The sequence below is a fragment of the Myotis nattereri genome (assembly GCF_964212035.1).
Source record: "Myotis nattereri genome assembly, chromosome: 3".
NCBI lineage: Eukaryota > Metazoa > Chordata > Mammalia > Chiroptera > Vespertilionidae > Myotis > Myotis nattereri.
In genome coordinates, this window is record NC_138077.1 from 38,684,069 (window position 1) to 38,703,625 (window position 19,557).

A 19,557-nucleotide genomic window follows, 5' to 3' on the forward strand; every position below is an offset into this window, starting at 1 on the left:
TCAACAGTAAGTGATAGTTTATTGATTTAACAAAACAGTACACTTCTATAATGTATCAGGATAACCCATGACTTCACCATCAAGCAAGACTAACAATCATCCCATGTCAGTCATTTAGATTTATTTGTAGGAGAAAATCCAAGGGGGAGAGTATCTTTGTTTAAATCCAGGAGGGCTCATTCTTGTAATAGACAACATTTTATTATACCATTGACAAGCAGAGGAATGAATTGCTTAGTATTTTCCTCTCCTTTAAGTACTTACTCTTGGAATTTTCCTTTTGGCTTTAAAATGGAGCCACTTGGATCTAGCCGTTCTTCAAAGCAGAGCCACGCCACTTAGAAACCAATATTTTGTGTGAAGGAGAATGTTACAGAAGAGCAGAGCTTTAATGTTCCCTTTTTAAAATTTGACAGTTTACATCAATTCAGATTTCATATGTGTGAACATAAATTCATGAAGCCACCCTGTCACAACTATAACTACTCAGATCTAGTGACTGGTTAGATTTTACACTTTTCAAAACAATGCTGTCCTATTTCCTTAGATCTAGATGCATACTGATAGAACACTAGGAAAAGTTCTTCAGGTGCAAGGACAATCCAAGTGTTCATCCATGTCCTGGAATAATGAGTATACAAACTCAATTCTAGAATATGAAACCAACTATTTAGAGGATTACTCGTGCGGAGTGTTATTTGATCATAATCTGCTTTTTAAAATGCCAAGAATCATTTATATGAGATTATTGCTGTCTTCCTATTAATAAAGTTTCTTACATATGTCTAAAGTTTCAGAGTGAAATCTCTATCCCCTACCCTTCAGATCATCTTCCCCTCGAAGGACTGAAAATGAGCACTTATTTAAATTGATAGGAAGGCAAAGGATGCACCAAGAAACTAATGATACTCAAAAGGGCTCTCCTCAGGCACCTCCCTGTCAGCATTCTTAATACAGTAAGCAACCAGGATCTTTTAGATCAAAAAGGGAGGTCAGAATTCAAGGAGACTCTTCAAACCTAAGGACAGACACATGGTATTACCTCCATCTATTACTGTTGCCTCCATTACAGAAATAAAAAATGTGACATTTCTGGTGTATACAAGTTTAACATGAAGTTCATAAATGAAAGCAATCAAACATGATAGGTTGCTATAATGTGTACATTTTGTTCTACACAAAGAAAACAATTAGTGAAAGTAAAACTTCAAGGTTAAATGAGCTCAATGCACTGGTCCTTTTGATCTCAGCAAGCACCTTTGCCTTGTTTTTTTTATCCTTTTCTGTTTTGTAGTTTACTGAAAGCTTCCTTTTGTATGTAGTAATCTCAATAGAAAAATTTTCAACAGCAAATATTAGAATTTTTTTATCACAGCTATAGGCTGTAGCACTGATTTCTCCAAATACCAACAGAGAACAGCAAAATTGTATGCACTGTTAATTCCAGATTCTAAGAAAACTGTCCCAAGAGCCTGTTGCCACAGCCATGCCATCGTCAGTTACACCCAGACAGCTGACCCGGTTGTCATGACCAGCAAGAACACCTGAAAAACAAAGTCCAGTAAATAGCAACGGCAAGTTTTAAATTCAAGCATATGTTTAAAAATGTAGGAAACACACATTTTTGTTTTGTTATGGGTGCTAATTGATTCAACCCAGGCAAAACACCTAATACTTCCAAAAAGTAATTGGCTTTGGGCAACAGAAAGCTCCAAAATGCAAACTGAACTTTCGTACAATGTCTTAAGAGGTTGTAGAAAATTATCCCTGGGAATGTTCATGTTGTACTTTTACTCCCTCAGAAACCTCAAGAACTGTTTAGGAATTTAAAAGGGTAAGGACAAAAACCCACAAAGACAATAAGAGAATGAAAGCAGGCAATGGCTACAAAGCTGGATGGTGGGGACTATCTTAGTGGACCTTAAAATGCTCAGTTCATAGCAGATGGTCTGGTAAGCCAAGAAACAAAATTACACTGCAGAACCTCCCAAAGGGTCAGGTCCTAGTGAGCCCCGGCATCTCCAGAACCAGGTGGCGGCAAAGATGGGGTAAACTAAGATGCTAGAAAGTGTTCAGGAATCAGGCTTCCCAGGTGTCCTGCACTGCAGAGCCAGGTGACTCCAGTGTGCACCAAGACATGAGGCTTTAGAGCAGTGGTTGGTTCTCAACCTTCTGGCCCTTTAAACACAGTTCTTCATGTTGTGACCCAACCATAAAATTATTTTCGTTGCTACTTCATAACTGTCATGTTGCTACTGTTATGAATCGTGATGTAAATATCTGATATGCAGGATGGTCTTAGGCGACCCCTGTGAAAGGGTCGTTCGACCACCAAAGGGGTCGTGACCCACAGGTTGAGAACCGCTGCTATACTTATTTGCTAGAGAGTAAAGAAGAGTCTCTTAACGAAGAAAACAGGCCCAGGTGAGATTGGTGAAACTGCTGAAAATGGGGAATAAAGAAAGTTGACTTGCTAATTGTTTTACCACCCAGCTTGCCTCCTGAAATCAGCTCTAAACTGGCAGCCAGTTTATCCATTCCAGGGAGAAAAGTGGAAGATCCATCTCAGAGAACATGGCCACAATGACCATGAATAAGAGCTGGGCTGCCATTCCCTAGATCCAGGTTATCCAGGAGCCTCCAACAACAGTCAGGAACCTTTCATGTTCCCTGACAAAACCCAAACGTAATGTGGACGTAGGTACTAACCTGCGCGATCTCCTTTTAGTGTGTCCCACACGTTACAATTGAAGTCGTCATAACCAGCTAACAGGAGACGCCCACTTTTTGAGAAGGCTACGGAGGTGATCCCACAGATAATATTATCATGAGAATACAATAATAACTCTTGGTCTGCACGAAGGTCAAAGAGACGGCAAGTGGCATCATCGGAGCCGGTGGCAAAGGCATAGCCATTCGGAAAAAACTAGAAAGAAAAGCAATAAACGTATTCCATGGACATGTACAAAAACCATGCGAGACAGTGTAATAAACAGGCTCTGGGGGAAAACAGACCTAGATTCAAATTCCAACCTGGCTTCTTACCGGTGAGTGCTGTTGGGCACTAAAGATTCTTCAACACTTTGGGCCTTAATTTCAGTTTTAGAATGTGGGTTAAAATTGAATGAAATAACATATGCCAAGTACACAGCCTATTATTTAACACATAGCAAGTAATTCAGTAAATATTGGCTCTGGTCCTCCATATGTCTTATTAAAATATTTAAATATAAATGTTACTATTTACAGAATTTATATATGTGTACTCTTTTATTTTTTTAATCCTCACTTGAGGATGTGTTTTTACTGATTTTTAGAGAAAGGAAGGATAGGGAGCAAAACATCGATGTGAGAGCAGAACATCGGTCAGCTGCCTCCTGCACACTTCCTACCTGGGATGGAGCCCACAACCTGGGTATATGCCCTGACTAGGAATCAAACCCACAATTTCTTGGTACACAAGATGCACCCAACCAACTGAGCCATACTGGCCAGGGCTGGGTTTATTTTTCTTATTTAAATCAAACCCCTACTATTTGGGAATTCAATGTCATAAGAGCCCATTATTTATAAGAATTTATAAATTGTAAGAATCCTTGAAGGCAATGTGTTATGAAAACCATGCTACAGAGTTCGTACTTCAAATGCACAATAAATGTCCCTTAGAAATGCTATTCACTTACACTGACAGCATTAATATCTGACACATGTCCAGAGAAAGACTGTCTACACATTCCATCTCGAATATCCCATAACTTGGAAGAGGCATCACAAGCACCAGAAACAAAAGTCCTCATATCAGGACTCAGAGAAAGACTCATCACATCTCCAGAATGCCCAGTGAATGTGGTGGTCTGCTGGGCAGTTTCAATGTCCCATAGGGCACTGCAATTAAAAATGAAAAAAATTATGACCATTATATCTTCTTAAATTAGTTCCTATCACCCTCAACACCCAAATCAGTGTTCTTCTGAAATAAACTTACCAATTTGTATCTCCTGAACTTGTAACAATTTGGCTGTCATCTAAAAAACGGCAACAGGACAAGTAGCCTATAGCATAGAGAGTAACATATTTTAGGTTATCATTGATCAAATAACTCCATAAGCATATGAAATACTAATATACATACACAGAGAGAGAGGAACATCTATTTGTTGTTCCACTTACTTATGCATTCATTGGTTGCTCCCTGCATGTGCCTTGACTGGTATCAAACCTGCAACCTTGGTGTATCAGGACAATACTCTAACCAACTGAGCTACCCAGCCTAGGACAAATACTTATATGTATTGTTAAGTATTTAATACCTGGGCAACAGTGTTTTTTAGTACATTCTACAGTTCAAATTTTAATTACTTCAAACTCTATGCTATCTGAAACTAAATTTTATCAACCAACTCTTTTAGGTATTTACTATGTCAATGACATCATGTTGGACACTCTCTAAAAGTTACAACCTGAGTAATACGAAGTCCCTCCCACCTACTACAATTACCTGAGAGACATACTCCTCTCGAATGTCTATAATCTATGGCAGATGGGATTAAGTACCTTGGAGAAAGATTAAAAGTATTGTGAGAAATTAGAACCACCACTCCAGTGAAGGCTTCATGAAAAAGGTAGCATTTGAATGTTCAGAATTCACCAGTATTTCAAAACATGAAAATGGCAGGGAAATGCCACTGTAGAGATTTTGTAACAAGCATGGTCAAATAGTATTGCAAGGAATTCAGAGAGGCAGAAGCCCGATGAGTGGCCAAAAATCATAATAAACACTGCTAACCAAATGCGCTACCACTGAATTATGGTTTCGTGTGCACTCTGGAGAATAAAGCAATGTGCTATCACAGTGAAAAACACTTTATAAATGTTATCTTATATAATAAAAACCTAATATGCTAAGTGTCCAGTCGGCTGTTCAACCAATCAAAGCGTAATATGCTAAAGATATGCTAAGGCAGCTCAACAGCTCGCTATGACATGCACTGACCACCAGGGGGCAGATGCTCCAACCAATAGGATAGCTTACTGCTGAGGTCCAACCGATCGGGACTGAGGGAGGCAGGCTGGACATGCCCCGGAGCCCTCACGCAGTCCCTCTCGGGCTGGCCAACCTCCTGCATCCCTCCCTGTCCCATTCATGCATCAGTGGGGTCCCTTGGCCTGGCCTGGCCTGTGCCCTCTCGCAATCTGGGACCCCTCGGGGTATGTCAGAGAGCCAGTTTTGGCCCAATCCCGCAGGCCAGGCTGTGGGATCCCACTGGTGCACGAATTCGGGGCTTTAGTCTTAATATATATACTTTCAATTACATAATCAAGTATATATGCCAAAACCCTGTGATGTTATATGGTTGCAGAGAATACAAAAAATATTTGCTTTATTTTTGTATTTTCATTATTGTGTAAATATTTTGCAATAAATGTATCACCCTTACAAAAATAATACCTTTTTAAGAAAAACAGGACAATATTCAGTGGAGCTCACCTATGTGACCCGGTAACTCTCGGCTCACTCTCACATTTCCCTCTCTGGTCTTTAAGTTATATATAGAGCAGATGTTGTCCAGTCCTCCACAAGCCACATAATTACCAGAAGGGGCGTAAGCACAGGTCATCACCCAGGAGGACCTCAAAGGAATGGCATGCATCTGCAGAACAAATGAAATGCACAAAATCCATCACTAAGGAACGACAGTCATTCATCTTCCTACCTATTTACAAAGAAGCAAATATTATGAAAAATTAAATGCATCTAAAAATTAAGGTAAAATAAAGAATGCAATGGCTTGGGAAAGAGAACACTGAAAAATAAAATACTAATGCACACTAAAATACCTATTTCTGAATTATAAATAATTCAATTTAACTGCTCTTTTCAGAAATTATTCTTTTAAGAGAAGCAAGAACAAGGATATTTCAATGCAATATAACTACTTAAAATATTAAATGTAAAATGTTAAAGGTAAAAAATGTAATAAAATTCTTTGTTTTTGCAGTCCTGTGCAAAAGAGGAATTTCCTCCAATATAAGTATCAGAGTCTATTAAATATGGTTCTCCCATGAAGAGATGGTTCCTCTAATCATAGGCTCGAATTTAAACAACAGGAAGAGTTTCCACTACCTACTCATACCACTATCTGGTGCCTTCTTACCCAACACCAATCATGTGCAGGTCAGGCAGTAAAATTTAAGGTATATGGGACTTCTAAGGCTAAGTGGTCCATACAGAGAATCAATACACTGTGTGTGATTACTGTGCTCTCACTTAACTTAAAATAGTATTTTCAATACACATTTTTTTGTTTTAGGAAAATATCATTGAAAGACCCATGCTTAATGCCAATTAAAGTAGAAGAACTGTTATAATGCAAATCTGTCTTGGCTACTTTTAAATTCTCAACAGGCTGAAGATACTGTTTACTTCACAAAACAATACTTTTTAAACTTTAATAAAAGAGTACACAGAACCTAAAGGAATTTGACCTCTGAAAGTTCTCCTGAAGCTTTTCCACTACCACTCAGCACCTGTGTGTCAGGCATTCCTTCCAGTGGACACGTGAGGGGGACCTGCTGGCTTCCCCAGCAAGAGCTCTAAGCAAGCTGTCCGCTGTCTCTTCTGAGCAGCCCACACACACATCAATGCCTAGAGTGGACCAATGAAAAGCCTCCTCACCCACAGCTGGAAATAAAAATCTCAGGGTCATGCCGAAACCGGTTTGGCTCAGTAGATAGAGCGTCGGCCTGCGGACTGAAAGGTCCCAGGTTCGATTCCGGTCAAGGGCATGTACCTGGGTTGTGGGCACTTCCCCAGTGGGGAATGTGCAGGAGGCAGCTGATCGATGTTTCTCTGTCATCGATGTTTCTAACTCTCTCTCTCTCTCTCTTCCTCTCTGTAAAAAATCAATAAAATATATTAAAAAAAAAAAATCTCAGGGTCATGGTCACACCGGGGAATTGGAATTTGTTTAGCAAATTATTTCTTTGTAAAACTGATGCACACTCTTCTCTAATATTCAAATATGAAAGTCTAGTAAAACACATTGAAAAATATTCCTGCAGTTGTCCTTGGGCATGAAAATGGGGCTAAATATTAAAATAAAGCCTAAGCTTCAAGAGAGGATCTAGATTAAAATAAATAGAATAAATTTATCTTAGAAGAAAATTACAGAATAAAGGAAAGAACTGATGAACATCAAATCAAATAATAGGTTACTTAAGAGAATGATTAAGAAATTCTACCTTATTTGTTGTATAGCTATCCCAAATAATTAATTTTCCATCCTGGGAAGCACTGACTAGTAGCCTAGAGGAACAAACAAAAATAATTTGACACTTAGAGGAAAAAAGTAGTTTAGATTATTTATGCATGGAATTAATGTAGAACAGTTCAGAAAAAAATATATATATAATTTCTTGAATTAAAAACTTGATACCAGAAAACAGCCCTCCAACTTTAAAAGAAATGTATTCTGCATGCCAAAATTTTCATCATAACATAAAAATTTAGCAAAATTTAGACATTTTACTAAAAATGTCAGGTTATGATTCAACTTTTTCATGGTGACAGCATTCTGGATTCTTATTCAAGATTCTGGTAAGTATTAGCTGACTGGCTTGTGTTTAGTGATATAAATTTAATGACAATGGAGTAGATGTAAGCCTAAAAACCGTATTTCATTCAATCAAAAAGTATCAATTGAGATGTGAAGGTAGTGTTATGGGTACACTCAGAAAATACTTCCTACCTTTGAGGCCTCCACTACCTGGTAGATAAGATATTTACACATACAAGAAATCAAGTAAGTGAAAACTGTCAGAGGAGTAGCAGAAAATAAATGCCAAACCAAAGCAAAAGATGGAAAAATAACTGCTACTTGAATTAACCAAGTAGTCTCACAAAAGAGAATGCATCTTGAAAAACGCAATTTGTAGAGCTAACAATACATATGTACTTCCATCCTTTGTGAATTTAGGTAATAATTACAGCAATATCCAGGAACTTGTACATAGCTATATTCAACAATATTTGTATGTTAACTGAAATTGCAAGGTTAATATACAATAGAACTGCTTTTGGCATAGTAAACAACAGTATTAACACCCCATGCAAAGAAAAGAAATCCTAAACAGTTTACCTAGATAATTTAATAATGGATATTTTTGAGAGATAAATTTATTTCCATAGTAAAGGTTTCTAAACTTTTAAAGTGCCACTGATTATTTTTAATGAAAGCAAAGTCTCATATTGGATGCATTTTCTGCAAACATTTCATAAATACAGTTTGTTTACTAACTATAAAATTATTTATTTTAAAGGAAATGCGAATGGAGATTCTTAATGAATATAATTCTGCAGGTAGTTTGGAGATAGCAGGTACAAACCTTGAGTCATAGCCCCAATGCATGGCATAGATTTTAGCGAGGTGCCCCCTCAGCGTACGTCTTGTTCGCATTTGTATCCGACCCACGGAATCCATATTTGATGTGATCTTTAGAAAGCAACATAAATGTTATTCTTTACCTTAGACATAGCTCAGAAAACAAAGTAAGAACAATTAATAGGCAAGAAATCAGGCGTAAGAAGGGATAAAAAATAGCATCGGAGTAGGAGGACGCTGAACAGACATGCTCCCAGGAACAAGCTGAATTACAACTGAAATACGGAAAGACTTTCTGAATAATCAATGGAAAACTCACAAGAGAGAACCCAGATACCCAAGGACCGAAGGTGGAGACTGCATAGAGACTGGTAGGAGGGGCGGAGGCACGAAAGGGCTGGCCAGGCACCCACAGACAGGCAACTGAAGCCCCAGAGAGAGAGCTCAGCTGTGCGGGGGTGGGGGGGGGGGTGCCACTGAGAACTCTGGGATCTAATCCTGAAGCTGGGCTCCCCAGCAGAGAGCACCAAACTGAGGAAGGTACCCACATAACATCTAGCTGTGAAAAGCAGTGGGGTGCTATCTGCCAGGGAGTGGCAGCTGAAAGTTCGGGCACCCCCTTAAAGGGCCAACACACTAAATTCCCTCTGAAGCCACCCACCTTGTGCTCCAGCAGAGAGAGGGTGAAGCAGACTGGAGTTGTGAGAGCAGGACTGGGGACTCGGGGATAGAGCTAAGAAGGCAGACACCCCAAGATTCCTGGGCTGAGTCATTCCCTCATACATCGGGGGACATCTTTCCCACTTAGACATCTGCCTTGCCTTGGGGGAAGACAGTCGGCACACCCAATTGGAAAACATCTTGCCCTGAGGCCACTTAAGAGATTAAAAGTGACAACCTCCAGGCAGAAGAAACTACCCCACCCTGTTGAAAAACCTTTCACCACACGTGAGAACGACTGCCTGGAGGCAACTCAAGTCAGAATCCTATTAGTCTGTAGGCCAGCGGTTCTCAACCTGTGGGTCACAACCCCTTTGGGGGTCGAATGACCCTTTCACAGGGGTTGCCTAAGACCATCGGAAAACACATATATAATTACATATTGTTTTTGTGATTAATCACTATGCTTTAATTATGTTCAATTTGTAACAATGAAAATACATCCTGCATATCAGATATTTACATTACGATTCATAACAGTAGCAAAATTACAGTTATGAAGTAACTATGAAAATAATTTTATGGTTGGGGGTCACCACAACATAAGGAACTGTTTTAAAGGGTCGTAGCATTAGGAAGGTTGAGAACCACTTCTGTAGGCAGTGGTGGTCTCTGGAGGCTTTGAGTCTTTGCCTGATCCAATTAGTCAGAAACAACCTTTACACTGTCCTGCACTAGAGATTGAGAGGTGTAGAGGATCTACCTAAACATAGTCACAAACCCAAACAGACAACCAAAATGAGGGAACAAAGAAAAAACCCCCAAATGAAAGAACTAGCGAATTCTCCAGAAGAAGAGATAAATGAAGCAGAGATAAGAAATTTATCTGAAACAGAGTTCAGAGTAATGATGTTAAGAATGCTCAACAGTATGAAAAAAGATATAGTCAACTATGAAAAAAGAACAGTCTGAGATAAAGAATGACATAACAAATAAAGAACACATTGGAAGGAATACACAACAGATTAGGGGAAGCTGAGGATCAAATCAGTGAATTTGAAGACAGAGTTGAAAATATCACTCAATTAGAGAACCAAAAAGAAAAAAAAACAAAAAACAGAAGGACAGCTTAAGGGAGCTGTGGGACAATGTGAAATGTAACAATATTAGAATAGCTGCCAGAAGAGGCAGAAAAGGAGAAAGGAATAGAGAAGGTGTTTGTGAAGAAATAATGGTAGAAAACTTCCCTAACCTGGTAAAGGAAAAAGTCACACAAGTTCAGGAGGCACAGAGAACCCCCAAACAAGAAGAATCCAAACAGACCCATGCCCATGACACATCATAATTAAAATGCCAAAAATTAAAGACAAAGAGAGATTCTTAAAGGCAGCAAGAGAAAAGTAAACTGTTACCTACAAAGGAGTTCTCATAAGGCTGACACCTGATTTCTCATTAGAAACTCTACAGGCCAGAAGGGAATGGCATGAAGTACTCAAGGTAATGGATAGCAAGGATCTGAGACCAAGATTACTATATCCAGCAAGGCTATCATTCAAAATGGATGGTCAATAAAGAGCTTCTCAGACAAAAAAAAAAAAAAAATGGTTAAAGGAGTTCGTCACCACCAAAGCCAGAATTACAAGAAATGCTAAACAGATTGCTGTAAGGGATTGCTGAGAAGAAGAAACAGAGAGAGAAACCTAGCCGTACAGAATTAAAATGGCTATAAATAAGTACCTCTCAATAATAACCCTAAATGTAAATGGATTAAATGCTCCAATCAAAAGGTGAAGGGTAGCTGAATGGATACAAAAACATGCCCCAACTATATGCTGACTACAAGAGACCCAACTCAAAACAAAAGACACACACAGGATGAAAATGAAGGGATGGAAAAAATTTTTCCATGCAAATGGAAAAGGAAAAAAAAAGCTGGAGTAGCAATACTCACATCCAGCAAAATAGACTTTAAAGCATCATGTAAGCAAAATAACCCAGTCAGAGAAAGTTAAATATCATATGATCTCACTCATTTGTGGAATATAATGAACAACATAAACTGATGAACAAAAATAGAGCCAGAGGGGAAAAAATATACTAGAATATAATAGAAGTAACCCTGTTATTTGCAGATTTTTAATATTTCCTACAACTTTTGTGATATCATACTATGTTAGTAGAGTTTTGGTAATTTTATTATACTTAAAATCCTTTTATTCTTGAAATATTAATGTTTATTGCATGTAATGTTATTATATGTAAGATAATTTTTCTTGAATTGGTGTTTATTGTATGTAACTTCATATTTAAAATCGTTTTTCTTGAAATATTAAGGGTTATTGCATGTAACATATTTAAAATCGTTTTTCTTGAAATAAAAAACTAAAAAAATAAATAAATCAGGCATAAAACCAATTTAGAGCGACTGAAGGTAATTCAATATAAATAATTCCACAGAGTAATTATAGGATCAATATGTAGTTCAAGAAAAAGTATAACTGATTTAAAATTATGCTACATGCATCCCTTCTAGTAAGAATATCTTCTGTAGACTATTAACTGAAAAGAATAGGCATACCTCCCAACTTTAGGAAAAAAAAAACAGCCCAAATAAAAATCTAATGGTAGATGATCAAAGAGTAAAACATTTATAATTTTAACTGCCTGTAAGAAAGCCAGTTTTATGTTTGTAAAGCACATAAAACATTTCTTAATGAAAATTATTAATGTTAATTAACCTAATAAGAAAGCTTAATCAGAGTATATCTAAAAGAATCAAGAAGCTCCCTAAAAAGAAACCAAAGAATCTACATATTTTATAGTATTTATTTTCCACGGCCTTCTATTTTAACAAGTGTGCTTTTAAAAGCACTTGTACAGCATCTGACAAATTACGAAGTGTTTTTAGAAATCTCATTTTTTCAATTAAATACTAACAGAAAAGAATCTGAATGTCATTTGCCTTGGTGCAAAGCTGTTTCATGTGAATCACTAAAGTAAACAGGCTGGGGCTTGGAGCTGGGGCGGGGACGATGACTTTACCTGAACAAGTGTTGTATCATTGCATGCTTTCCTGGCATCCTGAAGAAAAGAAAGAGGATGATAAAGCATTTAAGCATGGAAATCACTAGGTATAACTCAATATTTTCACTGCAAATGTAGATTTGCAAATGTGTTTTCACTGTACCACATAATCTTTATTCAAAACAACTTTTACTAAGATAAAATTCACATAACCCAAAGTTAACCATTTAAGTCATCTTGAAGGTGTATAATTGAGTGATTAGTATATTCACCATGACCACTACCTAATTCCAGAACATTGCCATCACTCCAAAGAAACCCTCTTTCCTCATCCCTTGGTAATCACTAATTTACTTTTCTATCTCTACGGATTTGCCTATCCTGGACATTTTATAAAAATGGAATTATATAATAAATGACCCTTTGTGTCTGGCTTCTTTCACTTAGTATAATGTTTTCAAGGTTCCATAGGGTGGCACATATCAGTACTCCATTTCTTTTTATGCCCAAGTAATAGTCCATTATATGGATATATCACATTTGTTCATCCATTAATTAATTGGTGGACATTTAAGTTATTCCCATTTTCTGGCTTTTATGCATAATAATGCATTGAACATTCATGTACAAGTTTTTGTTAACTTGAGAAAATGTCAAATTGTTCATCATAGCAGCTGCACCATTTTATAGTCCCAACATGGATGTATTAAGGCTCCAATGTCCTCACATCCTCACCAGCACAGTTGCTGTCTTCTTTTTTGAATTTGCATTGTTACAGCCATCTTAGTGGAGGTGAAGTTGTATCTAGTGGTTTTGATTTCACCAATGATTAGTGATATTGAGCATCTTTTCATGTGGAGAATCTTTACATGTGCATACCTGCCATTTGTGTATCTTCTTTGGAGAACTGTTTATTCAAATCCTTTGTCCATTTTCAATACAGATAGGGTTTATTATTGAGTTGTAGGAGTTCTCGTATGCTGAGTACTAGCCCTGATCAGGTGTATGATTTACACACTTGCTCACATTCTGTAGGCTGACTTTCCATTTTCTTGATAGTGTCCTCTGACATACAAGTTTTTAACTTTTCATGAAGTCTATTTTTTCTTTAGTTGCTGTGCTTTTAGTGGCATATTAAACTGTTACCTAATCTAAGGTCACCAAGATTAACAACTATGTTTAACTTCTAAGAATTTTACACTTTCAGCTGTTATATTTGGGTACCATTTGAGTTCATTTTTATACACAGTATGATGTAGGAGTCCAAATTCATTCTTTTGTGTGTGGATATCCTGTTGTACCAGCATTTTAAAAGGAATTATTTTTTCCCTATTGAATGATCTTGTTACCCTTGTTGAAAAATCATATATCTGTGGCAAACTGACTTACTTATGGACTCCCTATTGTATTTCATTGTGCAAATATATATTGGGTTTATAACGAAGAAATTGGTAATTGTATTCCCTGAGTAAAAATGAACTAGGTTGATTTAATAAGGCCACAGTATCCACAGTTATATTTGTTACTAAGCTGCAGCAAAAGCAAGAGATCTGAGTTCCCCTTCTGTTTGTTCTGGCATCTAGAAGTCGAGGTGATAGGAATGATATTTATAGTATAACCCGGTCATTTCAGAAATGTTTTTAAAACTACACAGCACTTCTATGGAAATGCTTTCCAATACACTGGATACAGATGCTATTAGAAATAAAATATTTTAGATCCAATATGAGAAAAAGACATGACATTTCAGGAAAAACAACGTTTATATAATAGCCACAGTTTATACTAAGTTGCACATCTATATATTTATATTAATAGCATTAATTAATAGCATGTAAGCTGGTGTTTATGCTTAAGCATTTTAGGGTAGACTTTCAGAGATCTTAAACTTTTACACAAACTGAAGGGAATTATCAAAAGGAAGATAATGAAACAGAAATCAATATAACAAAATAAGGAAAGGAAAGAACATATATAATAAGCAAAAAATATTTTAAACCAAGTTTAATAATAAATTTAGAGGATTCATATAACATGGGAAAATCAGAAGTGCAATGAACTCTTCCTACTGGACTTGAAACAATTTTCCCCCTCAAATATTAGGGTAATATCCTTTTCAACTTTGTTTTTCCCTACTCTGCTTAGCGTGCTCGTGTACAGAGGAAGCACACAATATTTGTTGAATAAATGTGCCAGATGGACGTGTTCCACAGCGAACGGGGAAAAGGCCTGCCTCTACTTGCAGCAAAGACTAGATGGACTGCATAATCTTTCTGGCTGCCCTTTCAACCTATTTATAAACACTTAGAATATCTCTATCTCAGGGTGTTATAAGTAGTTATACAAACATACGATTTGATTCCCTCATTCTTAGTCAAATTGTGGGTTAAGAAACCTCATTTGGCAAGGAATGATTTAGCCCACTTTCCTGCAATGAAAAGAATTTCCAGAAATGACAGTGATGGCCTGAACTATGTTCCAAAAATGGTGGACTTGAAGACTAAATTCTAAAAAAAGGGCTCTCTGATTTTAAGCTTTATGAAATGAACTATATCATTTAGGTCATCTTCTTAATTCAGTCATTCAATTAAAAAATCAGTTGCCACCCTGGCAGGTTTACTCAGTGGTTAGAGTTTTGGTCTACAGACCAAAAGGTCATGGGTTCATTCCCAGTCAAGGGCACAAACCTGGGTTGCAGGTTCGATCCCCAGCCCTGGTCAGGGCTCGTGTAGGAAGCAACCAATTGATGTGTCTCTCTCACACTGATGTTTCTCTCTCTCTCTCTCTCTCTCTCTCTCTCTCTCTCTCTCTCTCCCTCCCTCCCTCCAGCCCTTCCACTCTTAAAAGCAGTGAGGATTAAATAAAAAATTTGTTGCCCTGGCCAATGTTTCCCAGTGGTTAGAGTGTTGGCCCAAGCACCCAAGGGTCACGAGTTCGATTCCCAGTCAAGGGAATGTAACTGAGTTGCAGGTTTGATCCCCAGTTCTGGTTGGGATGCGTGCAGGGGGCAACCAATCAATGTATCTCTCTCACATCTATGTTTTTCTCTCTCTCATTGAGGTTCAGTTTCCTCAACTACAAAATGAAGTAACGCCATCTACCTCACAGGGTTGCTATGAGAATTAAATGAGATGGGCAAGTGGCCATGTGCTTGGCCAGTCATTCCAGACAAGAATGGCATAAGAAAATTACAAGTCAGTATCCCTGGATGAACAGAGATGCAAAAAAAATCTCAACAAAATATTAACAAATGGAATTCAACAATACATTAAAAGGATCATACAGCATGAAGTGGGATTTATTCCAGGGATGCGAGTATGGTTCAATATCTACAAATCAATCAATGTGATACACCACATTAACAAAATGAAAAATAAAAATCATATGATCATCTCAATAGACGCAGAAAAAGCATTTGACAAAACCCAACATCCATATATAATAAAAAAAATCTCTCAGCAAAGTGGGCATAGAAGGAACATAGCTCAAAATAATAAAGGCTATATATGACAAGCCCACAGTTAACATCATACTCACTGGTGAAAAGCTGAAAGCTTTTCCTCTAAGATCAGAAACTAGACCAGGATGTCCACTCTCTCATCACTTTTATTCAAATAGCACTGGAAGTCCTTGCAAAAGCAATTGGGCAAGAAAAAGAAATGCAAAGCCTGGCCAGCATGGCTCATTGGTTGAGTGTCAACCTATGAACCAGGAGGTAACGATTTGATTCCCCATCAGGGCACATGCCTGGGTTGCAGGCTTTATCCCTGGTTGGGGCCTGCAACCGACCAATTATTCTCTTTCATCATTGATGTTTCTATCTCTCTTTCCCTCTCCCTTCCTCTCTGAAATCAATGGGGAGTGGGGGGAGGAGGAAGAAAAAATATCACTACTGTGTTTGTAGATGACACAGTATGATATATAGAAAATCCTAAAAACTCACACACACACAAAAAACCTGTTAGAACTAATAAATGGATTCAACAAAGTTGCAGAATACAAAATCAATATACAGAAATCTGTTGTGTATCTGTATACTAATAAAGAACTATCAAAAAGAGAAATTAAGAAAACAATCCCATTTACAATTGCATCAAAAAATTAAAAGACTAGCCGAAACCGGTTTGGCTCAGTGGATAGAGCGTCGGCCTGCGGACTGAAAGGTCCCGGGTTCGATTCCGGTCAAGGGCGTGTGCCTGGGTTGCGGGCATATCTCCAGCGGGAGATGTGCAGGAGGCAGCTGATCGATGTTTCTCTCTCATCGATGTTTCTAACTCTCTATCTCTCTCCCTTCCTCTCTGTAAAAAATCAATAAAATATATTTTTTAAAAAAAATTAAAAGACTAGGAATCAATTTAAACAAGGAGGTAAAAGATAAAACACTAAAAACTATAAAACACTGATAAGTGAAGACGCAAATAAATGAAAAGATATTTTATGCTCATGGACTGGAATACTTAGTATTATTTAAATGTCCATACTACCCAAAGCAATCTACAGATTCAATGTAATCACTATCAAAGCCCATGGCATTTTTCAAGGAAATAGAACAAATCCTAAAATTTGTATGGAACCACAAAAATCACCCAAATAACCAAAGAAATCTTTAGAAACAAAAACAAAGCTGAAGACATCAGCTGCTCTCTCATTTTAAACTATATTCCAGAGCTACAGTAATCAAAACAGTATGGTATTGGCATAAAAACAAGCATACATATCAATGGAACAGAAGACAGCCCACAAATAAACCCAATACAACTCAACAACAAATCTGATTTAAAAAATGGGTAGAGAATCTGAATAGACATTTTCCAAATAAAATGTAAAGAAGTACATGAAAATGTGTTTGACATCACTAATAATCAGGATAATGCAAATCAAAACCACAATGCAATATATCACCTTACATGTTAGAATGGCTATTATCAAAAAAAAAGAATAAATAACACGTATTGGTGAGGATGTAGAGAAAGGGGACTCCTGATGCACTGTTGTTGGGGTGTACTAAGGAACTGGTGTAGCCTCTTTGGAAAACAGAATGCAGGTTCCGCAAAAATTTTAAAATAAAACTATCATATGATTCAGCAATTCTACTTCTGAAGAACTGTATTTGTCTGAAAAAAATGAAAATACTAACTCAAAAAGATACAGACGTCCCATGTTCTGTGAATAATTGCAGCATTATTTACAACAGCCTAAAATGGAAACAGCCTAAGTGTCCATTGACAGATGAATGGATAAAGTAAAGGTGATACATCTATATAATGGAATATTACTCAGACATAAAAATGAAAGAAATCTTGCCATTTGCAACAACATGGATGGACCTTGAGGGCATTATGCTAAGTGAAAAAGTCAGCGAGATAAATACCTTATGATCTCGCTTATTTGTAAAATCTCCAAAAAGAAAAGAAAGAAACTCATAAATACAGAGAAATTTTCTAAAAATAAGATGGGCATGTGACCATGTGCTTGGCTAATCAGTAGATCTTGCTCAGCATGTGGAGCAAGTCACAAAAAGTAGAGAGAGAGGGAATCCTTTCTGGTGGTGGCAACAACATCTAACTCAGAGGTTAGCCCATGGAGCCTTCCCTGATCATTCCAGGCAAAATAAATCCCTCTTTGTTTTGTCAGCTTTGTTCAGACACCTAAGGTATCAACTCCAAGTTCTTACTCACATCTAGATCTTTAACTTCTTTGCATTCCCGGCAATAAGACTGGTTATGATTTCAATCCACTGGTTATTTCAATCAACATTTCCCCAGTGAGTGTTCTTCACCCAGTCCTTGTTCTCCCTGCTCCTGTCCCTCCTTTCTTGTGATATCTTTGTAGAGAGCCTGTGCTTGTTCCTTTTTTTCTTACTCTTCACTTTTAAAGGAGATGAGTTCTTCCAAAATACCTATTGCAAAAGCTCATATTGGAGAGGGCCACGGCGGTAGTCCGAGTTATTAGAGATTCTCCCTGCTTCATGCCAAAGGTCTCCATTTAGATTTGTAAGTTATTTCAGCCCTTACTTTTTCCCTGTGAAAAGAAGTAAGCAACGCCAGGCTACCCACAAGTCTCTTTCCTCCACTCTGTCAACAAGAGGCTTCCTAAAAGATGGCAAGTCTGTACCCTTTCATTTTTTCTCTCTGCCTATCTTGATATTCCTCAGTCCAGAGAAGCATCTGTTCCCATTGCTCCGAAAAAGGATTAATGGAGTTGTCCCTGAGGGAGTGCCACCTACTCTGTATGAGATTCACAGCTGCAGAAACCCCTCTGAGAGCCTTCCCCCCAAAGCATCGCTATATCTGACAACTTTCCCCATCCTATTATGAAGTTCCAAGTGTCTTTCAATTGTGTTAAAGATGGAGCTTGTATTTGTTTCTTATGCTCTTTACTGTTTTGAGTTGATTTGCAAGAGTAAAAGATGACACGTCTTTATTATGCCACTAATACCTTTTAATGTTTTTTGCAATGTAATGTTTTACAGGTGAATAATTTTTAGTATATTACAATGTGATAATCTGCCTCGTCGTATTGCACCAAAAAAATCAAACTATGATTCCAGGTGTGTGACTAAGAAGAGAATTATGCTTGTCTTTCAGGAGGGATTACATATATGATATTCACTTCTTTGGGACACAGAGGCCATTAGTCCAACATACGTATTTGTTAGGAATGATTTCTGGAGAGTTCTTTAAATATATGATAAAACAAATTTACCATTTCTTGTCTCATAAATTATTTAACATCTGTAGACTGATGACCTAATGAACAAATCTAGTTCATTCATTACTGGTATGAGATAAAAATGTTAAAAATGTTTTTGAGAAAATGAAAAGGATTGCTCTTACCTGGATCTGATTCCGTAGTTGTTCGGCTTCCTGCCTCAACTGTTCCAGTTCACTCATTTTTGGAAAATTTTTACTTCAAAATTAACAACACAAAACAACTATAAAAAATAGAGAGAGACGAATTCAGTTCTCCATTTACAGGTTAATCTACTTTAAAAATATTGACATATAGTTTCTTTTTTGTTCCTTCTGAAATGCCAATGAGATAGTCAATTATTACTAGAATGTAAAATTGCTAAGTACATATAGATCGAGATTATTTATAAAGGGTATTATGGCGGAATGTGACTAGAGCAGTGATGGCGAACCTTTTGAGCTCAGCGCGTCAGCATTTTGAAAAAACCTAACTTAACTCTGGTGCCGTGTCACACATAGAAATTTTTTGATATCTGCAACCATAGTAAAACAAAGACTTATATTTTTGATATTTATTTTATATATTTAAATGCCATTTAACAAAGAAAAATCAACCAAAAAAAATGAGTTCACGTGTCAGAGGTCATAGGTTCGCCATCACTGGACTAGAGGATGGAAGCGAAATCTTGAATTGTAGTTTTCAAGACTGAACTAGAGAGAATTAGTACTAGAATGGAGTCTTGTGAGAAACACTTCCCAACAGGGCACACACAGACACACCCACTTAAATGTCTAATATA

At 37.3% G+C, this 19,557-nt stretch overlaps 1 protein-coding gene across 3 annotated transcripts in view; it reads right to left on the reverse strand.

The window, feature by feature from the left end:
* The window catches only part of GNB4 (G protein subunit beta 4), a 37,654-nt gene continuing 18,097 nt past the window's right edge, over positions 1–19,557 (reverse strand). For all 3 annotated transcript variants that reach the window (XM_081086966.1, XM_081086968.1, XM_081086967.1), the window contains 9 exons: positions 18,902–18,999; positions 12,084–12,122; positions 8,386–8,492; positions 7,243–7,306; positions 5,489–5,651; positions 3,986–4,052; positions 3,684–3,885; positions 2,710–2,926; positions 1–1,544 (listed from right to left, as the gene is read on the reverse strand). In XM_081086966.1, the coding sequence (XP_080943092.1) occupies positions 1,438–1,544; positions 2,710–2,926; positions 3,684–3,885; positions 3,986–4,052; positions 5,489–5,651; positions 7,243–7,306; positions 8,386–8,492; positions 12,084–12,122; positions 18,902–18,958 (1,023 nt within the window). In that variant the 5' untranslated portion in view covers positions 18,959–18,999 and the 3' untranslated portion in view covers positions 1–1,437. The remainder of the gene's footprint in view (positions 1,545–2,709; positions 2,927–3,683; positions 3,886–3,985; positions 4,053–5,488; positions 5,652–7,242; positions 7,307–8,385; positions 8,493–12,083; positions 12,123–18,901; positions 19,000–19,557) is intronic.